At 42.9% G+C, this 23,086-nt stretch overlaps 6 protein-coding genes across 6 annotated transcripts; 2 read left to right on the forward strand and 4 right to left on the reverse strand.

The window, feature by feature from the left end:
• Nucleotides 1–5,892: 5,892 nt before the first annotated feature.
• N7495_009054 (uncharacterized protein) lies at nucleotides 5,893–6,060 on the reverse strand (the record flags this gene model as incomplete). Its single annotated transcript, XM_057211705.1, has 1 exon — nucleotides 5,893–6,060. One exon carries the CDS (start codon nucleotides 6,058–6,060, stop codon nucleotides 5,893–5,895), a length of 168 nt encoding a protein of 55 aa, XP_057061248.1.
• A 1,225-nt stretch (nucleotides 6,061–7,285) lies between these two features.
• Nucleotides 7,286–8,257, forward strand: N7495_009055 (uncharacterized protein; the record flags this gene model as incomplete). The annotated part of the gene is made up of 1 exon (XM_057211706.1): nucleotides 7,286–8,257. The coding sequence occupies one exon, from the start codon at nucleotides 7,286–7,288 to the stop codon at nucleotides 8,255–8,257; it is 972 nt and encodes a 323-aa protein (XP_057061249.1).
• A 1,498-nt stretch (nucleotides 8,258–9,755) lies between these two features.
• Nucleotides 9,756–11,879, reverse strand: N7495_009056 (uncharacterized protein; the record flags this gene model as incomplete). Its single annotated transcript, XM_057211707.1, has 3 exons — nucleotides 9,756–9,779; nucleotides 9,850–10,428; nucleotides 11,298–11,879. 3 exons carry the CDS (start codon nucleotides 11,877–11,879, stop codon nucleotides 9,756–9,758), a joined length of 1,185 nt encoding a protein of 394 aa, XP_057061250.1.
• A 2,342-nt stretch (nucleotides 11,880–14,221) lies between these two features.
• N7495_009057 (uncharacterized protein) lies at nucleotides 14,222–15,004 on the forward strand (the record flags this gene model as incomplete). The annotated part of the gene is made up of 1 exon (XM_057211708.1): nucleotides 14,222–15,004. The coding sequence occupies one exon, from the start codon at nucleotides 14,222–14,224 to the stop codon at nucleotides 15,002–15,004; it is 783 nt and encodes a 260-aa protein (XP_057061251.1).
• A 912-nt stretch (nucleotides 15,005–15,916) lies between these two features.
• On the reverse strand, nucleotides 15,917–17,781 carry N7495_009058 (cytochrome P450; the record flags this gene model as incomplete). The annotated part of the gene is made up of 5 exons (XM_057211709.1): nucleotides 15,917–16,085; nucleotides 16,155–16,321; nucleotides 16,400–16,510; nucleotides 16,575–17,428; nucleotides 17,484–17,781. Coding segments are annotated over 5 exons (1,599 nt in total), but the record flags the coding sequence as incomplete, so codon positions are not given.
• Nucleotides 17,782–22,781: 5,000 nt separating this feature from the next.
• Nucleotides 22,782–22,997, reverse strand: N7495_009059 (uncharacterized protein; the record flags this gene model as incomplete). The annotated part of the gene is made up of 1 exon (XM_057211710.1): nucleotides 22,782–22,997. One exon carries the CDS (start codon nucleotides 22,995–22,997, stop codon nucleotides 22,782–22,784), a length of 216 nt encoding a protein of 71 aa, XP_057061253.1.
• Between the last annotated feature and the right edge of the window lie 89 nt (nucleotides 22,998–23,086).

The following is a 23,086-nucleotide window of genomic DNA, read 5'->3' on the forward strand; positions in this document are numbered from 1 at the left end:
GATTCTTGTTTCTCCTTATCCTATTTAAATATCGTATCTTTCTTTATCAACTACACCAATAGTGCAGAGATATCTGCGAATCGTGGTATAAACGTCCGGTAGAAGTTAGCGAATCTAATAAAACCACGTACTTCTCGGATATTAGTAGGTGCTTCCTATAGCTTAATGGCTTCAACTTTCTTCGGGTCTACATATAGACCTTCTCCAGCTCGTATAATAAACCCTAGGTATTTCACAGAGCTCTGTTCAAATTCAGATTTCTCGATATCGCATTGAAGTCTAGCATCTCTTAGCTTCTAGAGCACCTCGCGTACTTTTCGTCTATGATCCGTGATCGATCCATCGGAGTAAATAATGATATCGTCTATATATGCTGACATAAACTCGTCGAGAAATTCGCGTAGAACTTCATTGATATACTGTTAGAAGGTTACGGGAGCGCCAGTCAGGCCAAAAGGTATAACTAGCCACTCATAGAGCCTATATTGTGTTCGAAACGCTGTCTTCTATTCTTCGCCTTCCTATATTCTGATCTTATAGAAAGCCGCTATGATATCGAGTTTAGTAAACCAGCGAGCCTTCGACATGTTTCGTAGTATTTCTTAAATCAGAGGTAGGGGGTAACGGTCCTTAATGGTTATAGAGTTTAACCCTCTATAATCGACACAGAATCGGATGCCTCCACCAGGTTTTCGTACTAATAACACTGGTGAAGCTGCTGGCGATTTACTAACTTGTATGAATCCTTTTCCTAGTAGATCGGTAAGAGTTTTTCGTAGAACTAATAGCTCTTCTCTATTTATTCTATATAATGGCCTATAAGGTGGTGTCGATTCGTTACTATTTCCATCGCGTATCAAGGGTATCTTATGATCGATCCCTAGGCGATGGCTCGGAAGCTTGTCTGCTTTCTCCTAGCTAAAAACATCTAACCAAGGGAGATATTATGGGGGAAGTTTAGCTCTCGGATCGGTGAATTTCTTAGGTTACAGCGCCTTATCGATATCATCCATAGTCACTTTAGCTATTCGGAGGTGGTCCGGCGACGAAATGCTATCGAATAGTTCTTTGATTTCTCCCGCAGATGATTACTATACTTTCAATCTCTTTACTTTTATTAGACCGATTGACGGGTCGATACGGTTCCAACAACGAATGCGCTCTCCATTTCTCGAATAGATATCTAAATACCCTCGTTTCGCAGCGTAAACTCCGTCGACATCTTTTAACCAAGGCGTCCTAAGTATCATTTCGTCTGACTGTCTTAGAATGATATAGGCAAAGACTTTCTGCTATTATAGTCCATTAACATCAAGATCGAAGTATATGGCCTAAGTGATCCGTCCTTGATTCTTGATGACTCCGTTCAGGATTCGTGGTGGAATCGGGATACACGGAAGGTTAAGAGATTGCGCTAGGTGTCCGCTGATAGATGCATAGCTATCGCTTCCGTTGTCTACTAAAGTCTTCGCGAATTGAATTCCATTAACTCTAGCATCGATATAGAATAACGCCTCTTTCTTTAGCAGCTTCTCAACCCCCTTCTACTCCTGCTCGCGGTTTAGTGCAGGAGCTAATCTTTTCCCGAATCATTCTCCGCTTCATCTTCTTCGATCGCTGGCGAATACTCCCTTCTTCGGGGGTGGCTCGATCTTGGTTCTTCGACTACTATATTCCGTACCACTACTTGGTTCGGATTCCGTGCGGGCAGTAAAGGGCATATACTTTACCAACAGTTATCTCGACTATATCGTAGACATCTCTTTTCTATATAGCGACGTTGGAGTTCTTCTTTCTCGACCCATTTTGCACGTTTTCCCACGAGATGTTGATCCTCTTTACGAACCTGTCCCTTTTCGTTCACGAATCGGGACGAATTTGTCTATGTGGTGTTCGTGTTTACTATTAGAGTCTAGTCTATCCTATCCTCTATAGCTATGGTTGATTGATCTCTTTAGATTCGCTGGCGAGTAGATAACTGGTATCTGCCTAATACGATATTCAGTGTCTCGCTATCAGTGTCGATTTCGTGGAGCTGTGTGATAAGACCTATAAAATCATAGGGAACACCACAATTCATAAGCGAATTCGTTATATCTTCGTTAAGAGCGTTTAGTAAGAGTTGTCGTTTTGCTTCGTCGTGCTATTCGGTTGCACTAGCATCTACGAGCTCTCTTTCTAACTAGGGAAGGAATCATGAAAAAGGCTAGTCGGGCTTCTGTTTAAGCTGATATAGACGCCGAGCTGCTCGTGATCGAGCGTTAGGGTCTCTATACATCCTCTCAAGATATTCCAGAAGCATATACGGGTTGCCTTCGCTTCGTTGTGTCTTCATAAACGTTCCGGTGTTCTTGGCGGCCATTTTCTCTAGGCGGGAAAATGTATAGAGGAATTGCTCTTATGGGGTACCGATGGCAGCTCCGTCTACTAGCAATTTGTTCTCTATCGAGATTCTCCAGGTTGGCCAATCAGAGATGTTTCCTATATACATCGCGGGGTCGGGGAGACGAGGGTGAGGTCGTCGAATCTGGTTATTATCGCTGGTTGATTCGATTGGTATCCCTTATGGTTCCGTGGGTGGTTCGGGAGCGGCTCGCTCCTAGGACCGAACCACTAATTCTTCGAGTCTTCTAATTCTCTCATCGGTACTAATACTTGTCTGACTGATGTGCTGCATCAACGTCCTGGCCTACTCGGGTGGGCTCGACGGTTCGCTTACAGTCATGATGATGAAGATATTCGTTTTCTTCTCGTGTTTGAATCGGATGCTTTCCGTCTTCAATTCGTTTGTCGGATGCTTAACTAGATACTTTCTAAGAGCGATTTCGTATTCGTAGGACGCTCAATTAGATACTTTCTAAGAGCTTTTCGTATTCGTTGGTATGCTCGATCGGATTCTTTCCGAGAGCGATTCGTTCGTCTGTTGTATGTGGCTCGATCAGATACTTTCTGAGAGCGCTTTTCTTATCGTCGGTCGTGGGTTTTACTCTCGTTAGAGGAAGGATTTTGTATGTGAAGGGCTAAAGCTAATCTTGAATTCAGAACTAGCTAGGCACATGCTATTTACAAAATCCTTGAAGAACGTGAACAATTCGGGGTGGAATCGTGAGGTATGCGGTTGGTGGGTCACGTGGTACAACCACGTGATAGTTCACCAGGATTCAACCTGTTACATGCCCTCTGGTTTAGCCGATTTTGTCGTCTCCGTCGCTCCGTTATATCGCTTACCTCGGACCAGTCATCGCGCGGGTCTCGGTCTGATCGCAATTTTCTGCGCGGAGCCAGCCTGTTTCTCTGTGATTGTAACATTGAAGAAGTCCAGAAGGGTCGCTACATAAACAAGTGATACTAGAAATCTAAAAGGGAATGGTAAAGCATATTGCTTACCGGCCATAAGGAATGCGGGACTAACTCCAGTGACCTTATCTCCGTGTCTATAGGCTGATTTGTAATTTTAGATTAAGCCTATCGGAGAATAGATTAATAGCGAAAACTGCCTTAAATCAGTAAATCTATCGAGTAGAACAGAGATTGAGAGGGATGATTTTCAAAAAAGCTGAAGGGGAATGTTGCAACTTGCTTCATATTCGGAATTCCGAGAGGTGAGATGACTAACTATCAATAGCGGGATTCCGTGAATAACTAACGAAATTCCGAGACTATAACATTGACAACAATATAAGAGTGTTCACTAAATCTACAGCTTAGCTATATACATTTTATCGTTATATGTCAAATTCCTCGAGATTCTAGTTGGCTTGCAAGCGTCGAAATGGAAACATTCGGGCGATGTTTGAACTACTTGTTTCAAGACAGATGCTTTCCATATCCTAAAATTGACATGAACGAATGGGAAAAGCCCTCTAAACTTTGCAGATGATGAAAGAGTATCCCTACCTGATCTTGAGCATTTTATTGATTTCTCAGGCCTAGAGGACCGAGATTATAGACCTCTCTATCGTAAGAACTGATTAGCTCGGCAATTTTCAGAATAATTAATCGTTTAGCCTACCTCGAACTTTAGTTCTAGACTTTCGAGAGAGTCGCGGAATGGAGCTTTCAATCTGTCTTGAGGGTACATGTTGGAACGAATATCAGCTGACATACCAAGATCATGTGATCTTGGCATGGCAGCTACTATATCTTCTTTCACCTGAGCATTTTAGAATGACACTTCACTTTTACCCAATATGCATACACCTATTATATACGTACAGAAACGATATCAATAGCTGTCTGCTTCGGTAATAACCTAGTCAACCGACAGTACACGTGCCGAGAAGGATCTGAATTTGTAGATGATTCGAAACCATTACCTAGGTATGATCTTTAAGATTAAGTCAGGATATTAGGTATCTGTCTATACCAGTAATCGCGTTTTACAGGAGTCAAATAATGCTCATCTTGATTTCTGCCGTGTTAGACATAGGTTTTTATATTATGAGAGGAAGAAAAGTATCAAACTGGATGGAAAGCGAGTGTTTGAGAAATTCCATGCAATTTGAAAACGCTGAGGGAACTTTAGCATAATTCTATCTTAGGATATAGTTAATATATAAGCTTATTCTGGGGCAGCGTAATAAACAATTTAGCAATGCTGCGAATTAAATAGATGGATAGATGACGAGAAGCAAACGTATTAAGAGAAAGAGGGAGTGCGATTAGACACCCAAGCTATTGGCAGTCGCTTCAGAATATGTCCCTTTTTCTATGTCGCTGTGAGATCCATGCTCATATAGGAATTGGAAGATTTCGTGATGGCTTGATTTTGAGGCTATATGAATTGGAGTCAATCCGTCCTTTGTAGGTTTCTTGACGTCGGTATCTGCGCCATGCTCGAATAAGAACTTGACCACTTCGAGATGGCCTGAACTGGAAGCCGCACAGAATAGAGTCCAGCCATTATTTGTCGCGGTTTGAATATCTGCCCCATGCTTGAATAGAGCAGTGGGAGTTAGTATTTATTAGTTTTAAAGGTTGCATCTATAGAAATAACCCAAGTATTAATCTATAGTAAGGATATGCTCGTCCGGTGTGCATAGAACAAGAGGCTTAGAATATTAAGTAAATCGACTTCAGCTTGAAGCTTCCAAACGCTATTTGTCGATTGACCTACGGTCAAAAGGACATTCACACGGTGCACTGTATACTATATGAGAAGGGAATGATTCGTCCTAGGTTCGATATATATACGTTGTGCAAAGATGTGTGAAGTGTGTGTATTCAAATAGCTATTCTAGTGCCTGATATACTGTCCCATAGTCCCGTGACTCGGGGATCATGCAGATCCTAGCTTGGTCCGTTCCGAGTGCGAAGCATGTGTGCTTCTATATTCCGACACTATTAACAAGAAGATCATCAATTAGTGCCTGCATAGGTGTTCGTCTAGCTAGATAGTCAATTTGAGTCTTCTAGATAAGGTTGTAAACATCTTTTGCGATAATACAAGACCGAGGATCAGTTCTCCGGAGCCCAGTAACAATCTTTTATGGCTTAAGACCTTGTTGTAACTGATTGAGGATCAATGATGGTGTTAGATTCAGCTCTCGGCGGCGATGAATAGAATGTGTTGAGATATAGTCTGATGGACCATAGTTATAGGTAACATTCTCTGTAAGACGTAGCTGGTAGTCATCTGTTGGGTGTAATAAGAGGCGAAATGGGCAGTCAATTACACGAGTGGTTCCTTCCCTCTGTTTATTAACTTGTGGTCGGTATTTCCGTCCACGGGTGCAACAGATATGGATGATACGATATCGACCTGAATCGTCGTCTATTTTGACTGATCGAAGGACTGAAACAGAGTAACCATGGAATTCGACAAACATGATAATACAAACCTTGATGATACAAACCACAACCGCACAAACCGAATATTACAAGGCCGAGTTCTCAGGCCTCTTCATTATCCTGATCTTGTCGAATCTCCAGCCCCGCGAGCCGGCCCCAGAGCTCAGCCTCCATGCCTTCCTCCAGGAGAGGTCCCGAACGAATAACTCGCATTATGTCTCGCCCGGGAGTGAAATCTTCATCCCAGCTGGATTCTCCAGCCCCTCTCATATTGACGAGATCAGCTTGGCGGAAGTGCTTATTTAAGAGATTATTAGATATATGATTTAGGTCATTAGGGTCACGGCAAGCTGGTTCCATAATTCGACCATCAATAGCACGGCTGTTTGGTCTGAAGGTTGTGATTTTATAACCATCGTCCGGATTAACGGATACGCGGAAATAGTCAAAGGATTGGTGGATACCCCTATCAACCAAGAGGCCATTCTGTATTGAGTTGATTGAACTTATAGGTCTCCCTGTTGCCCTATTATTGATCCAGCGACTGAAACCCCAAATATTCCTTAAGGTTTTATTAGCAAGGGGGAAAATATGCGCGGCTTTAAACCCCTCCTAATCATCATACTGCTAGAGTGCTACTTAAAGGCCAGAAAGGCAACATGCTTCATCACGGAGACGTATATCCTCTGGGAAAGATTCCTCTCTACTAGTCTTATTATGTGAAAGGATTCTTTGGAAGATAGGCTCGTTATTCACCACTATGGTTTCAGTGATGGGTACCATATAAACGTCGTAATCATCAAGACTAAGGCAATGGCTATCATGTTGAAGATTTTGCCCTGTTATTTTTGATTTGACTGTGATGGGTACACTCGTGAAGAGTAGGATTTCGAGCATAGAGAAGAAGTTATTATTCGTGATTAAGCCTGATTAGAGCACACCGCCAAGGTGCTCTCGAGTAATGCCGTTAAAGATTTGAACATTTCTAGGAGAAAAGGAAACAGGTGTTCTCGAGGAACTAGGCATAACGGAGTCAATGTGGATATTGAGGGTTGAACAAGGGGGACCTGGCGAGAGAGTAAGAAAAATAAGAGACGCGGTTAAGCGAAAAAAGCGCAGAAGTGCTTCGCTAAAGGGACTACCCCATTAGGAAGTTTCGAATGACAGCTTCAACTGTTGTTGTTCTCTGCTTGGTATGAAGCGAGTGGGGAAGAGTGGGGTGAGCGGATCTGCCGCGGGCGACAATTAGATAAGCTAACCTAATATGGACTAGTGTTTATATTAGTTTTATTTATTAAATAAGTGGAGACCGCTAGTTTAGGTTAAGGTCGAGAATGGAAGCATCAAAAGTAAATTTCAATTTCTTCGCTCCTGCCACTTAGAAAAAAAAAGCGCACCTGCTGTTTAGAAAAGTATCATTCAAGTATGTCATCTCCCTCCGTTCAAATCCCCTTTTCCTCTTCCTTAGTTCGCGAAATTTTTCTTGCCATTAAGAATGGCGTGCATTGCTGACAGCTTTTCGCAGCTGTCTCTGGCCTTTGTGGGCAGAGGAGCTACCATGACTTCTCCAAATACCACCAGTTCAGGAATTATGACCTGTCTACCGGTCGGATACGTCGTACATACCTTCACACAGCCCCATCGCCTCCAATCCGCAATCCACGAGATATATACCAGTCTCATGGAAGGAGGAACAAATCAATACTTGCTAGTCCTCGGACTTACACCGCGTATGATTCAGCGTCTTAATGAAGAACCCCGTTGCCTTGGAATTTCATACAAACTTGAATGGGACGGCAGTACTGGACTTTTGATGATCCCTAGCTTTTCCCATGAGCTAGCGACAAGTCGAACCTGTGGTCAAATCACATATACCAGTACCATTATGGGCATTGACCCGATTCAATACGACTGGATTGGTACAGGAACCTATAAACCAACGCCGAACAAGGGAAAACAACCAGACAATGGACTTGTGCCCGAATCTCGCAGAGGAGGCAACATGAACGAGTCTGGATGGCCTACATTTGTCATCGAGACCGGCATGTCGGAGTCCCTATCCCAGCTCGAGAGAGACGCAGTATGGTGGTTCAACAATTCTGGGGGTGAGACACGTTTTGTGCTTCTTATCAACATCACTAGTGCGAAAGTCAGCTTTTTTCTCTGGCAACTTGCGCCAGCCAATTCACCTGTTCCCCTCTCCTTAGGAGATATTGACCTTTTAAAGCGCATGAATGCGCTCCCGCCAATGACTCCGACACCCCTCATCCAGCAACAGCCAATTTGTCTGCAAGAAGTTCACGCCTGGAGACCAGGTGGTCAAGGTACCCGGCTCGCAACATCGGGACAATTAAGCTTCAATTTTGAAGCTTTGTTCAATCGCCCACCTCGAAAGGCGAGACAAGAGAAAGATATCTTGTTCTCAAACTCTCAGGTCCAAGCTGTTCTCATCAATTGGAATTGCTAGTCCCTTCCCTCTCATACCTCTTTTTTGCTTTTCTTTGCTTTTCTTTGTTCTTTCTTCGCTATTTTTGGCTCTCTTCTGCTTCTGTACTCATCTTTTGCTTTTTTCATTCTCGTTTCATTTTTTTATTCTTTTTTATACCCAAGCGTGAAGGTTTGCTGTGATAGCTATTTATTAAAGGGATATTCAGATATACATCCACTTTAGATCCAAGTAAGACCGACGCTTTCGATAGACCTGAGAAAGTACCTAGGTAGTCTACTTCATGGGTTTCGTAAGAACTTTGCCTCATATAGAATGAAAATTTCTTTTGATCCCATATATCATGAATTTTTTATTTTACACTTCAAAAATTAACGTATTTCCAAGTATTGAAATTGACAGAATCTAATTGTTTGCAATCCTCTGGCCGCTCGAGAAGCTTTACAAGCCAGCTCCTCATACAGTAAAGGTTTTTTCGGAATTGAATCAGTTGCCTCTTTGGATGTTATCTGAATGAGTCGAATGAGAATGGTAATTGTCAAATCGACTGGTTCAGACTGGCCAATCATTCAAATGCCACAAATGAATGAAACTGAATTTCCTAACTAGGACGTAATCTGGTTTAAATACACACCGTAAAGCGGGTCATGCAAACAGACCAAACCATATCAAACTAGTCCGAATCGAGCCTAAACCGCCATTCCCTTGACAGTAATGGATTCGACAAGACTGTTTGCTTGGTTTGGTTAGTATGGTTTGTTTGTATAGGATGTGGCAGAATGCCAGTTTGCTAGTATTAGTAATAGGGCGGTCACTCACATGACCTAGTGGATTTGTCAATGGTTAGAATACCGCCTACCATTTGTAGCTTAGCTTACTGCATACTGCCCATTTATTACTGCCGGATTGATGCCTTACGCACTTTCCAACTAACAACAATACTCTCGTCTTTACCATTCCAGACCGCTTCCCGTATTCAATTGACATAGTTATAAATCCATGTGATGCGGCAAGTGTGTCAATTGAATACGGAAAGCGGTCTGGAATGGTAAAGACGAGAGTATTGTTGTTAGTTGGAAAGTGCGTAAGGCATCAATCCGGCAGTAATAAATGGGCAGTATGCAACAAGCTAAGCTACAAATGGTAGGCGGTATTCTAACCATTGACATTATGAACGTCTCACGTAACCCCTCATGGTCTTGACCATCCTATAACGTGATCCCAAGTTTATTGGGTTTCTTTTGCGTAGACAACCCCTGCTAGCGTACATCTATTCGCTAGGTCCGTAACACAGGGGGAAAATCAACCCGAAAGATGTTCATAAACAAAAACTAAGTGATCTAACTTCTAAAGCATCGTTTGAGATATATTCGAATCTGTCAATTTATTAGTTGATTTCTTTTTATATTGCTCTTGTTACGCTTCAACTGACCTGATTTCATTCTTGGTTGATTTGATGAATTCTCTTCATCCGGCAGTTTTTTGCGACTTAACAAATCTAGAAGTTTATTGTAAGCGCTTAGAGCTCCTCGACGTCCTTCTTCTACAAGCAGTATGAAAGCAATTGCAGCAACAGCAATCAGAATACCCAGAACTGCAAGGAAACAAAAGACCATTTGTCTCATTAGGTAGAACGAAGGTGCCGCTTGCATACTGAAAAAGCTTGTTGCAAAGCCTAATGGAAGGAAGAAGACAGTAGAATAGGTAAACAATGCGACGTGGTTATTTTGACGGAAAGAGAGGTCTGTCATTTTCTGGTCATACTTCGCCTTCTGAGTCTCCTGTCGCAGTTTCAGTATTTGAGAGACCTTCCGGATATCAGCCTCAGTTGCCTTGAAGTTGCGTTCGACAACATCTTGCAGAAGGTGAACTCGATTGATTATGTCGCGAAATCGATACTTATTATTCCGTGTCCATCTCGGTCTCTCGTTTTTCAAAAGCTCTTCTCGCACTTTCCAGTCCTCAATATGCTTGCTAATCTGTCTTAGATCTTCTTTCAGGGTTTCTATGGCTTCATTCATCGAAGACCAGATCTCATTCGACTCGAAAATGCCCTCAGAAGTAATATTCTTCATGTCCTTCTGTCCCAGTTGACTCACAACTTCAGCGTGAATGATCGAAGTGCTTTGGTTGATCACGGTAACTATCTTGGAGAATATCAAGCCCTCGAGAACTCTTCGCTGCTGCCATACCTGTTGATATTAGAGCACTGAACATCAGTTTCATAGCCTGGGAACTAACTGTACCTTTTGTGGAAACTGTGCCTTGTTTGATCCTTCCTCGAATACACTACTCAAAAGATCCCCATATTCCACTTGACCCTTTTTTGACCCTTTTTGATCCGAGAGTCTATCGTTTCCCAAGAGAGAAAAGAGCAAGGATCGTCCTCATTGATGGATGTTTGTATCTTGCTTTCCACAGCGGGATAACTTTCCAGAAAGTGGCATGTCCAGTACCGATCAAAAAAGTCACCAACAAAACGGAAACTAGCAGAACCGTGAACAAGTGCAACATCTTTCCATCCATGGACAGCTCGTGGGGTGACCAATGGACATTGCTTTTTAAGGATGTCTTCTATTGATTCGTGGGCATCATTTTTGTCCCACTGGCCAGAATCAGGATTCCATTTGCCAAAATTCAAAGAGTGGTTATGTGCGGAATATTCGCTTGAATCACTTCTTTTCCTTCGAATAAGTTGCAAAAAGCTACAGTGAAATTCCGTTTCCCAGACATTGCGGATTCGCACGGCCTTGTTTTCGAGGAATAAACTGTGTGATGCGTGACGATCCAGAAACGAACGCATTTGAATTAGCTCCTGACCAGGAGATGCGAGGAGTGCTGGCCGCACAATCCCTACATCCGGACGGGCAAACCATAACAGTCGCTTTTTAGCCTTGCGTTCCTATTTTAGGATCTCGAATGATTCTGGGAAAGAAGAGAAGTGGGATGGTTGCTTTCTGGGTATATCGATCATCAAGTTGTTTCTTGAAATATTGATAGAAGGATTATTCGCATCAGGCCACCCTTTATCGGATAACCAGTTTTGGGCTGTATCATTTACGTGATCAATGTCTGGCTTCTGGTCAAGGAAACCTGGATAGTTGTATAGCCACTCCTCTGAAGGCTCAAAAATAATGTTTTTGTCAAGATCTGGATTGAATTCGACTACCGGGTTAAGATCTTCGGGAGAAGGCTTCGTAGAATTGTCCAGGTCAGCCTTTCCAGGTTTAGATTTGAAAAATAAAATCCAAAGAACGTATTGAGCTTCGAAAAAGGCATGTAGGAAATAGTCACGGGAAGGAGAGTCAATTGGGGCATCATATTCGCTTGGAAAGCTGCGGCAGAGGCCATTGCAAAGGAAATGATCCAAGAAGTCTGTCCTCGCTTGTTGAAAAATCCCTTCAATTTCATTGTTCACCCCGTAATCAGCCATCAGGAGCATCATGCAGTCTTTCGATGGGTTGTCGAATTGATTCTGCTCTTCTGTTACGTAGTGGCTCTGGGCTTTGGTGAGGCCCTTCCAACGCAAATCCTGGGGACTTAAGAAAGGCCCATCGGAATATTGGAATCCATAAAACAGGGCAGTATCGTATGATTGAAAGTCGAAGTGACTCTCTCGAACAGATCTCCTGACAGCAAGCATTTTTTCATTCAAAGGCGCGCGATGAGAAGTTGTAAATCGTTTCAAAATTTGTTTTCTCGCTGTCTCGGCATTTATCACCGATATGCTTGTCAGGAAAGTACTCCGTCGCTTGTGATTTGTTCTGTTCGTCCCTCGATTACTTTCCTGGGGAAACAGTTTGGTAATTGCCGACACTGCATTCCAAATCCAGACATGGTCAGCTAAAAAGAAAGACCCAGTGCCTTCTTTATGATCACGCGGCCAAGCATACATGTTCCTCTTATTGGCCTTTTGCAGCAGCCGAAGCCACTCGTGAAGCCATGTATCCTGCTTTTCTGGTTTGATAACTTAAGAATTTGAAACGGTGGAGGCCTTGCTTATTACCAAAGGCGGTACGGGTGTCGTTTACCCGAATAGTCTCACGACGGAACATCGCGTCGATGATTTCTGACATGGAAGCAGAGGTGTTAAGCTGAGAGGTTGAGTGGTGAAAGATGATGCATTATCACTATGGGACTATCCCGCTAGCCTGGGTCACCTGACCCTAATATATGCCTGGAACAAAAGAAAACGACCTCGCCCTCGAGATCGCTCAGAGTGAAGTGAGGTTTGAGTAAAGTGAAATTAAAAGCGCGCTTATAGGATAAACAAGTAGTGGTGATAATGTTGAGTTATTTGATGCTTGGGGATTAATAAAATGTGAAATGAAGCTCTATCGCCGAGTAATTTTGTAGTGATGCTGTTATATAATCGTAATAGTGATAAGGTATGCTTCGTAAGGATATAAAAGTCCCGTGCTTCTTACTGTAGCAGAGCTGCGTCGTCCGCTTCGAGAGCCGCAACGAGTTCTGCCTTTCGGCATAATGGAAAGAAGAGAATAAGCCTCTTCTTTAGCTCTGTACACAGCTATGTCACCTTCCAGGGTTTATGGTTTTCGAAGGGCGGCGGTGGTTGTGTCGGAGTAATGGGTGTACCGGTCTCTTCAGTTGGCTCAGGCTGTTCTGGCGCGTCGGACTGCAGGCTCAGGATCTACACAAGGAGTGGATAGAAATTCAGGGAGCCAGAAAGGTAAGATGACTACTCTGGAGTAGTCCAGATAGAAGAACGAAATTCAGGAACTGGAAATCGAAAGGTGATGCTACGTAAAATCTCTCGTCTCTCGGGCATGAGGATTCTCACTATCTTATTTTTTGTGCTTGAAATTCCAAAAAATCCGTCTATCATCCTAGATAGGATGACCTATCTATACAGGAAGCTAGGAATGAGAACGAAGGCAGAAGTCAATGTGAAAGATCTTATTTGCTCTGAGATGCTTTGCATTCTATCATAAACCACAAAGGTATACAGGTATACAATAACTAGGTTAGATTAAAACCCTCTTGTTCTCCATTCACTTTTACCTCACTCTATCTATTCCACGTCACTTCACTTCTCCTACATTCTTGATGCCAAGTAGCCTTAGTTTATTGGCATGAGTGGATGGATATAAGTGGTGGGGATGCGAACGTTGGACAACCTTGATTACCTCTAGAGTAGTCTTAAAAAATGCTTAGTGTGAAAAACACAAAAACAGAAACATACAACAGTCAGGATTCGCATGTGGTCACCCACCATACTACTAACTGACCGGCGTGTGGCTTAAGTACGGCTGAGCGGACGGGAAGCCCTGTTCTCCACACCCTGTGGTCGTATGTGAAAAACCATTCGGGAAGGTGATATATAGAGCTACGGCTAACATCCTAGTGCTGCTTTGGCGTCGCGTCACCATATCCAAACTGTTCATTGAATTCTACAGAATGTGAATATGATGCCAGACTTGGCTTAGCCTTGTGAGATGTTGATATGCGAACGTTGATGCCACGGAAATATCATGACCTCTGGATGGTGTCCATGGTGTTTTGTATGCTTCGTCTGATGCGAGCTTTCCATATCTAACTCCACTTTGTTATACGCTAAATCGGCACAGCCGGATAGAAGATAGATACAGAGGCTCAAGCTGACGTGCCGTGTCTTGGCACGTCAACAGTAAACTCGATAAAATTTATAATTATAGAAGACTTCGTTCTTCGTATGGACGTCGATGGACCGTCCATTCCAATTCCCGAGATTCAAATGCAAGCATATAAAACAGATGATTTGGACTCTTGAAATGATGGATGTTTTATTGATTTGAATGAAGAGGCTCTTATTCACGTGAGCCAGAATCCACGTACAGGAGGGGGCTGAGTCGAGGTTCCCGAGCAGATGTTTTTTAAGCATCTCTAATTACGGGTGTTCCTGACCATCTCTGATCTCTCCTTCATCTCAATATTAAACCGTTGACCTTTCTTCCAGTCACCGCCATTCTATCACGTTGATACACAATGGATCCGATATCTCTGATGCGCACTATGTTAGATGTCCTCCGCTTGCTATCGATAACCATTCTCTCTCTCATTCTCTGTATTGTCCTCATCTGCATCCTGATTGCACTGCTATTTTTGTTATCTTTCGTCCTTTTACACGGCCTCACAATCGCTTTTTCTTACTCAGGAGCCGATGTGTGGCAAATTTTAGAATATTGGTTCCAATCTTCGAATCAGAAAGGTCTCCTCACCATCGCAAGCTTGATAGCCAAGTTCCAGACTTCAAAGGATGATATGAGTTTGCAGATGTTCTATCTCCAGGGCATGAGGAAGTTGGTGACTGAGTCGACTACACTAGTACAGCGAGAGGTCTACATATCTGGATTAATTGAAAGATACCAAGAAGGGGAAGGCGATCTGCCTCGGGCACCAGAGGTAGCGATCTGGAAACTCCAACAGGAATTGAAGAGCTTGTCAACAAAACTTCAAGGGAAATGGTGGGATATCAAGAGTCATACCTTGAAGTACCCTGGCGGTGCATGGGTCCGAGAAGACGAAAGAAAACCCCCTATACACAAACGGCGTGATGAATCACTCGCATGCAGAGCCCGGGGAGGTTGCTGTGCCTTTGGCTGTGGATGCTGCGAGAAAATCCGCTCCTTCAGGAATGTCCCGAAGGAGAGGCCAGCTGTATTCTTGTACTCGCACTGCACGAATGAGTGTGCTTGCTGTTATCGACGCGACTGTCGAAGCTTCGCACCGGATAAAAGCTTGTTTAATGAATACAGGTCTGATACCTAGGTGACGGGTTCTCAAATAACTACCTGGATAAAGCGAGCTATTAAGACTATTTCGCTCATCGATGCATAGCACTGCCTAGATATGTACCCAAGTAGATTTCCAGTCCCATTCTGTTCATTTCCAACTTCCCACATTATATGGATGGACTCGAGGCCGTAGTTAGTAAAAAATTATCTCTGGGGCTGGTCAGGGAACGGCAGACCAGAATTTAAATGTATACAAGCATTGGATTAAGGGTTATGGAAGCTGATGCCTGTAGCATGCGTAAGTCACCTATTTGGTTCTTATGGTTGTGGGGCTCACAGAGCCTCCTTTGACACCAGAAAAGGCCGCAAGAATACACTTCAAATTTTGTTTTGTTGTAGTTTTTGATGAAGAATAGATGTTCAACAAATCAACATTGAGCAATTTTAGGTAGTGAATCTAAATTCACTCGAATGAGGCTGGTGTATAGTTATTCAACGTTCAACTTGAATTATCAACCTCAGACTTTGTGCCTGTGTGCGCTTGTTCTAGAATTTCGAACAATTTTATTCAAGTTTGCACTAGACTGAAGTAACCATTCGCATAGTGAAGATTGTAAAAAACGTTTTAGCTTGTCAATAGATAATTCAGATCAATTCACAACCTTAGGAAAGTACGATTAGCTGTCTTTATCTGAGAGCTTGAGTTACCCGCTTTTAGTTAGGAATACCCTAACCATGGTCCCATAGTCTCAAAGATACTTCATTTGGTACAAAGAAGGTGTGGAAACGTACGGACTCTATCAAAGATCCTTTTACCCAAGATTTCCTTCTTGCTCCCTAATTTATTAATGTCACTGAAATTGTTTGTTCCGAGCCTCTTAGCGCAACATGAAGGTACTTCTTTCTGGTACTGACCAGGTCGAGATTATGCTCAGGCAGCTTACGACTCTACAATCCCAATAACTTTAGCCATAACCTTTGCCCCATCTGCTTTCGGATATCCGAGTAAATGATCACGCTTGACCTCGATACACTCTGGCCCTGTCTCATAAAGCTCCATATCAAATCGACGGGCTATGTGTGCAATGGTCAAATACAATTCGCAGTTCGCTAGACTATGAAGTCACAAAGCAGTTAATAACAAGACCTTCAAATAATAGCGCATCATCATTAGAATGACTCACTTCATGCCCAGGCATTGTCGGGTTCCCTTGCCGAAAGTCACAAAGAATCGACTTAGAGATTTTCCCTGCGACTCGGCCTCTATCCACCGTTCTGGTTGAAATTCAAAAGGAGCTGGAAAAACCTTGGGGTCCGTGAGAACAAAATAAGCGGACTGGCTGACTGGAGTCTAAATTTGATCATCATTAGCATTGAAATCTAGGTGTGTAGTCAGAGATTTTGCATAAATGGATATGGTAGGTCTTACTCCTGCAGGAATGACGCGATCGTGGTAGACTATGGCTTCCGTTGGGGCAATTCGAGCTGATCTAAATACAACTCCGTATGAAAGTCTTAAGGCTTCATGTACTACACCATTCTACATAACAGTCAGTGTCAGTTTGATAAAGAGAGACTAAACGACTGTAACGAAAACGACTCACCAAGAATGGGAGATGCTCAATCTGAGACCAGGTTATATGGCTTGTCGGTTTGGGCATAACTTTTTTGAGCTCTTCACGGAGTTTCAGCATCATGACCTTATTGTTAAGTAGGTGAAACATCCCAACTGACAGCGTCCGTGCTGTGGTCTCCATTCCCGCAGCTAAAACAACCCACGCTTCATTAGTCAATCGATCAGCTGTTCTTTCCTCTGCGGGGGTTGAAGGATCTGCCAGAGTGCTGAAGATAGATTCAGTAGTGCCCTTGGCAGCAGATGAGTCCTTCAAGCACTCGACACACTGTTTCCGAATGGACTGCTGTACTTCGAGAAGCTTAGCCCCTTCTGGGAACAACATTTTCATCAACCATAGCGGGATATCAGCGATAAAGCGATGAAGTAACGGAAGAATTCGCAAAACATGATACATCTTTGACGAGCCCTCAACCGCTTGCTGTAGGTCATTTGTATCCGCCTCACTTTTAAGAAAGTCAAAGCTCATATCAAACGAGTACTCGGAAATAACGTCAGCTGTGAGCGCAGCAAATACACCATTTAGGCAAACAACAGTGTTTTTCTTCTTTGCTTCCTCAAATCGTGTCATCAAAATCGAAATCTGATCTAGGATAGAAGGCTCTAAGGCCACCACAGCTCGCTTGGAGAAAAAGTTGTTTATCAGCCCACGACGTAATCGGTGACGGTCATGGTGAACAGTGCTGATCAACGACCCTGGAGAGGCAAATCCAGCTGTCTGGTTCGGGTCTCTATCGGTCTTTCGAAGACCCGAGGAGTATATCTCATCGTGAAACGAAGAGTCCTTAATATGTAGTTCGTTAGGATTGAAACGCACGATAGGACCTGTTTTATACTGGAATCAGAAGTTAAGCTTCAATGAATAATTAGATATGCCTACCATACTTGGCATGCATCTTTTCAATTTCCCATATGTAAGTGCCATTTCTGATGAGATCAAAGTAGTACTCATAGAGAAACGTCATGGCTGCGAATTTAGGACCAGGAAATTTGCTGAGAGGGTGAAAATAGAGGTTATAAAATATTTTCCAAAGAACTTTCAATGCTGTAAATGCTAGAATTGCACACAGAACATTAGCAACAGATGTTGTGGAGACATGAGAGGATTGTAGATGAAATTGCCATAATTGATTTGTCTCCCGCGCCTTGGCAACGATGAAAGCTTGATTTAGGTGGAAATTCTAATTGGAGACCCACGAAATGATAGGAATCAGCTCTGTTTTAACCTTCATAACCTATGTAAGTCAGGGCTTTTTACATGTTACCTAGGTATGCATTAGCTAAATACAGAGAGTGGACAGGTCTTACAAATGCATGCCGGCACCTGCATTATTACACTTTTCATGCATGCAGAGACGATGTATTGGTTGTGAAACATGAGCAATTTATTATGGCCTTGAATCTACCTAGGTATCGAGCTTTGTCTTATTCAGGTAGCTAGCAAGGGTATTGTTGATCACAATCTCTTTTTCTTTAACATGAGCGGTGAATAGATTTCAAAAGTTTGAGATGGACTTCTGGAGCTGCACCTCGTATTTGGGAATAAGCAAGCAGTCCACGGACCACGGGTTCATCAACCATATCAGACATATTCGAGCTATCAGCTACGAATCTTAGTCTTACCTGATTTATCTGCTTTATCTTCGTTTTTTAAGCAGAGCAGAAGTATCGTATGAGGAAGCCTTACATAACATTTCTCGCTGACTTACAAGTAAGTTTTTAACTAAATAACTACGCCGTAGTTAGTTAACGTGAATCCCGGTTGTTCCGTCATCCTGGTTGTTCCGTCACCCTACCAAAATATTCATCTCTATAGTAACCCATTGTTTTCAAATACCAACTATGCCACCAATTCGCTCTAAAAAACGACAGAAATCTATTGATCAGGAGGGCTTTATCTTGTTAGCTATTCAGGCTATAAAAGATGGTCGATACCCTTCTATCGCAGCTGCTGCACGCTCATTTAATGTCCCAAGAACAACTTTGATTGATCGAATGAAGGGTGTTGAAAATTGGGCTGAGAAGCGTCATTCTCGTCATAGATTTTCTGAAATTGAAGAGGAATCGATGGAGAATTGGCTAGTCTCTATAGATAAGAGAGGTGCAGCTCTTACTCCCGCTATGTTAAGAGATATGGCCAATCTTTTACTCCGGTCGCGTTTTTCAACCACCTCCGATACCCCCCTTTCTGTTACCAAAAACTGGGTAACAGGCTTTGTCAAACGTCGCGAAAACCTGACTTCTCGCCTCTCTCAGAAATATAATTATAAGAGAGCTAAAGCTGAAGGCCCTCGAATTATTGTACCATGATTTAAACTGGTTCAAAACACCATTCAAGAATATGGTATAGATTCGAACGACATCTTCAACTTTGATGAATCTGGCTTCGCGATGGGAGTTAATATAACCCAAACCATTATTACATCTTCTGAATATCATGGACGGAGAGCTGTTTTACAGCCTAGGAATCGTGAATGGGTCACTGTTATTGAAACTATAAGGTCTTCTGGAGAAGCCCTTCCACCCTACATCATCTTTAAAGGGAAGGTTTTTTTGGTGCGATGGTTCAATAAGCTCCCTAAAGGGGGTGAATGGCGAATCAATATTAGTCCAAATGGGTGGACTAGAGATGAGATTAGTATCGACTGGCTAAAGTTACACTTTATTCCTAATATTAGGAATCGAAGGGGTAAATTTTGCCTTTTGATATTAGATGGTCATGGTAGCCATCTTACCCCTGAATTTGATCATATCTGTAAAGAAAACGATGTTATCGCTCTTTGTATGCCACCGCATGCTTCACATCTTTTATAGCCTCTAGATGTGGGCTGTTTTTCGCCTTTAAAGAAGCTTTATAGCGCTGCGGTATCAGATTGGATGCGATTTGGTGCCAATTCGATCGATAAAGATGACTTCCTTGATATCTTCCCTAATGCGCGATCTGGAGCTTTTAAAGCGACTACTATAACCAATAACTTTAAAGCTACTGGTATAGTACCTTTAAATCCAAATGAGGTATTAGATAAGTTGAATATTCAACTTGATTCTTTACCTCCACTTCCTTTGATATCAGATCGACCATCATCATCAAGCAGTGATAGCGATTCCAGCTCTCTTTGAACGCTTGAAAAACTGGCAAAATCGAAATCTCGTATTGATTTAGGTCTAGAATCGGCACTTGATTTGATTCCATCACCTACTAAAAGGGCTATTCAAACCCATTACGATCGCACAATGCGAACAGTTCATCGTCATATTTTTTTAGATGATCGCTGTGGCCATTTAGAAAAGATGAATAAAAAACAGGTGGAAAAAGGGGAGCTAGTAAGAAGCAGGCTGTTCACAAGGGTAGTTTAGGGGGTTTAGGAGAGATTCAGAATGATGTTGATGGTAGGAATGGTCATGAAGTGACATATATATCTGATGGTGAAGCTGCTCAGAATATGTCCACTGAAACTAATTTGCCTATAATGCCTAAAACTAGACGCCAGCCAACCTGCTCTGGGTGTTGTAAGATAGGGTATAAGATCAATCAGTGTCAGAATCGTGTTATTTAGTCAAATTTATTATATTTTTGTTCTTAAATCTGGGGTTAAAAATTTATAATTTTATGAAATTTTGATGGGGTGACGGAACAACCAGGATGACGGAACAACCGGGATTCACGTTAGTTAAAGTAAATCCCATACGAACGGGACACATAGGCGAACGGGACAACCAGACCCACTTCTATATTTGAATCCCAATAACTCCATTGAATACTATATAATAGTACCAAAAAAACTATTGAATCGGTCGGTCAGGACAGGTTTCCCTACGGCCAGGATTCCTGCATATTCCACATCAGCGTTGGGCTGGAGGCGCCTATAAAGGCGCCTGATCCTCTGATGGTAAATTGGCATCATTAGGTTTAGGAGCAGTATTTGACGCGTCAAATAGGTCCATTCCCTCCTGAATTGGAACTCCCTCTACTACTGCCATTTGTCGATTTGGACGTGCTTTTGGCTTCTTTTTTTCTCATGCGCGGCGCGTAAATCCCTATTTTCCTGGAGTAGAAGAGAATTCTCCTGATATAGGGTATTTGCACCCTCTATTATCTGGTCTAATGCTCTCCTAGATGGCGATGGTGGTGTTCGAAATACTATACGGAGTAAAGCTTTATGTTGAAGCCGTAAATCTTTTTGTGTTTTAGGGGTTCTTGGTGTCCAATTTCGGCTTGAATCACTCCCCCTAGAAGGTGGTGGTGGTGGTGTTAGGACGCGCATAGTAAGCTTTTTAAGCACTCTACTAGGGTCAAGTGGCACGATTCCGGTCGCGGCGAGCACTTTAGATGCAGATTGAAGAGCTTCAACACGCGCGGTAGGGTATATCTCTAGGAAATCTCCCTTATTGATGTGGCTGAAGCCAAGCTCTACTCTAGACTCAACCAGCCGAGTATAAGAGTGTTTCAACACCGCAAAACACCCAACATCAAGAGATTATAGAAGGTGTGAAGCATGTGCAGGCATACAAAGTGGTATAATATCATGTTTTTCGCATATCCGGTCGAAATCAGGGCTTAAATGGCTACCATGACCATCTAGGATCAGGAGTCGATACCGTCCTTTAGTACGCGCAGTAGCAGGTATAAAGAGCTTTTCAAGCCATCGGAGCCCTATTTGATCTGATGCCCAGCCATTTGGGCTTATCTCGATTCACCAATTAGATGGTAAACCAAGGTCAGGAGCAAACCAGCTCTGCATCATCACCTTTCCTTTAAGGATGATACAAGGTGGAGGCGTGTAACCAGACGCGCCTAAACACTCAATAACAGTAACCCATCCGCGGTTTCCAGGCTGTTTTGAGCTCTACTACCATAATATCCAGCTCTAGTAACCACCTTTGCGGTCGCATATCGTCCCATCGCGAATCCTGTCTCGTCAAAATTATAGATATCGTGTTTTCAACCAGTTTGAACCAGTTATTTATCACGTCATAGTCCTCCTGGCACGCACGTTGCCAATCGTGTGGTTTTGAATAGGTAGTTTGAATTTCAGGTAAACGTGTAGTAAAGTTGGTGACCCAGTTTCGTCCGATAAGAGGGGGGGGGGGGGGGGTCGGCGAGCAGAATATTGGCCATTCTACCAACATCTTTAGTCCTAGGAGCACATCCGCGATCGTCTAGAGAGACGACCCATTGAATCAATAAATCCTCTTTAGATTCAGTCAATTTATGGTTGTTTGCGCGTATTTCAAGCCAAGATTGAACACCAGATTGGCGGCGATGGAGAGTCGATTTAGGTATATTAAATATAGCTGCAGCTTGGCGTATTGACAATATTTGACCATTCTTTAGAGCTTGTAAAGCTAAAAAGACATTCCTCTCCTGTTCCTATTTATCTTGAATGATAGGAGCTATTTTTGGAGGCATGGTGGGTAGTTGAAAATAAGAGACACGAGACTGACGCGTAAATTCGGTGGGGTGTCCCGTTCGTATGGGATTTACTTTGACGAACTTTTAATATTTAACTAGGTTAACTACGTTGAAACAACACGATCCAGGAAGACAAAGGGAAAAAGATTCTAAAATTGAATCCGGAACATGCAATTAGAATGAGATAGGGTTGAGAGGCAGTCAAGACGCCAACCGATTCCGATTAATATCTCCCACTTTCTATTTTCAACACTGCTACCTATTATCCTCACGGGAAATTCCCGAGAGAGACTGGTATCTCTTGCTTATTTTTGAGCTGACAACTTACGATCTGCGTCGAGTATTACATTGAGCGTGGTGAGAGCTGGTTCCCTAATATGTGGATGAAACTGGAGCGTCAGGAAACGACATTAAATAAATTAACCTCAAATCTCAAGCCTTGAATCGTGCATGAGGCTAGTAAATCTATAAGATGAGCTTTATGACTTATTGCCAAATTTCCAACGTCGATAATATACACGAAGAAAACTTTCAGGTTAGTGCAAGCAGAGAATTGAACATTCAGTACAGGATGGGGTCTAATTACAGTTTCGATTGCGAAGCCACAGCCTCCTCAATCAGCTTCACTGCTGCTAGTGCACATCCATCAGAGTTTTGGTATCCGGCTCTGCCAGCACCTTAGTTGTGCACTACAATCGGGCCTCCAATTCGTTTCTTTTCGATTCTGGTTCCAACTTTTCTCACTAGTCGCAAACCAATGCCGTGTCAAACGATATCCAGGTGCTCAATGCTTGTCCCGTCTGTCAACGCGGGACAAAGCTTGACCACCCTCCTCATGATCCGGACTGTGAGATTGGAGTCGACCTGTCTATTCCAGTTGCCCTTCTGGTAGTATCCGCTCGGGATTGTGCCACCGCCAGCCACTCTTGTCATTACGTAGCAAGCTTCTTCGTCTCCATCACCGGTTCCCGAGATAGCCATCATCTTTCCAGCATCGTTACGAATGATGACAATCTGTCCTCGAGCAGGCAAGACAGTTTTATCTTAGACACCGCCGATTTTGCTTGCCA

The sequence above is a fragment of the Penicillium taxi genome (genome assembly GCF_028828555.1).
Source record: "Penicillium taxi strain IBT 34144 chromosome Unknown utg000005l_segment0_segment0, whole genome shotgun sequence".
In the NCBI taxonomy this organism is placed as follows: Eukaryota; Fungi; Ascomycota; class Eurotiomycetes; order Eurotiales; family Aspergillaceae; genus Penicillium; species Penicillium taxi.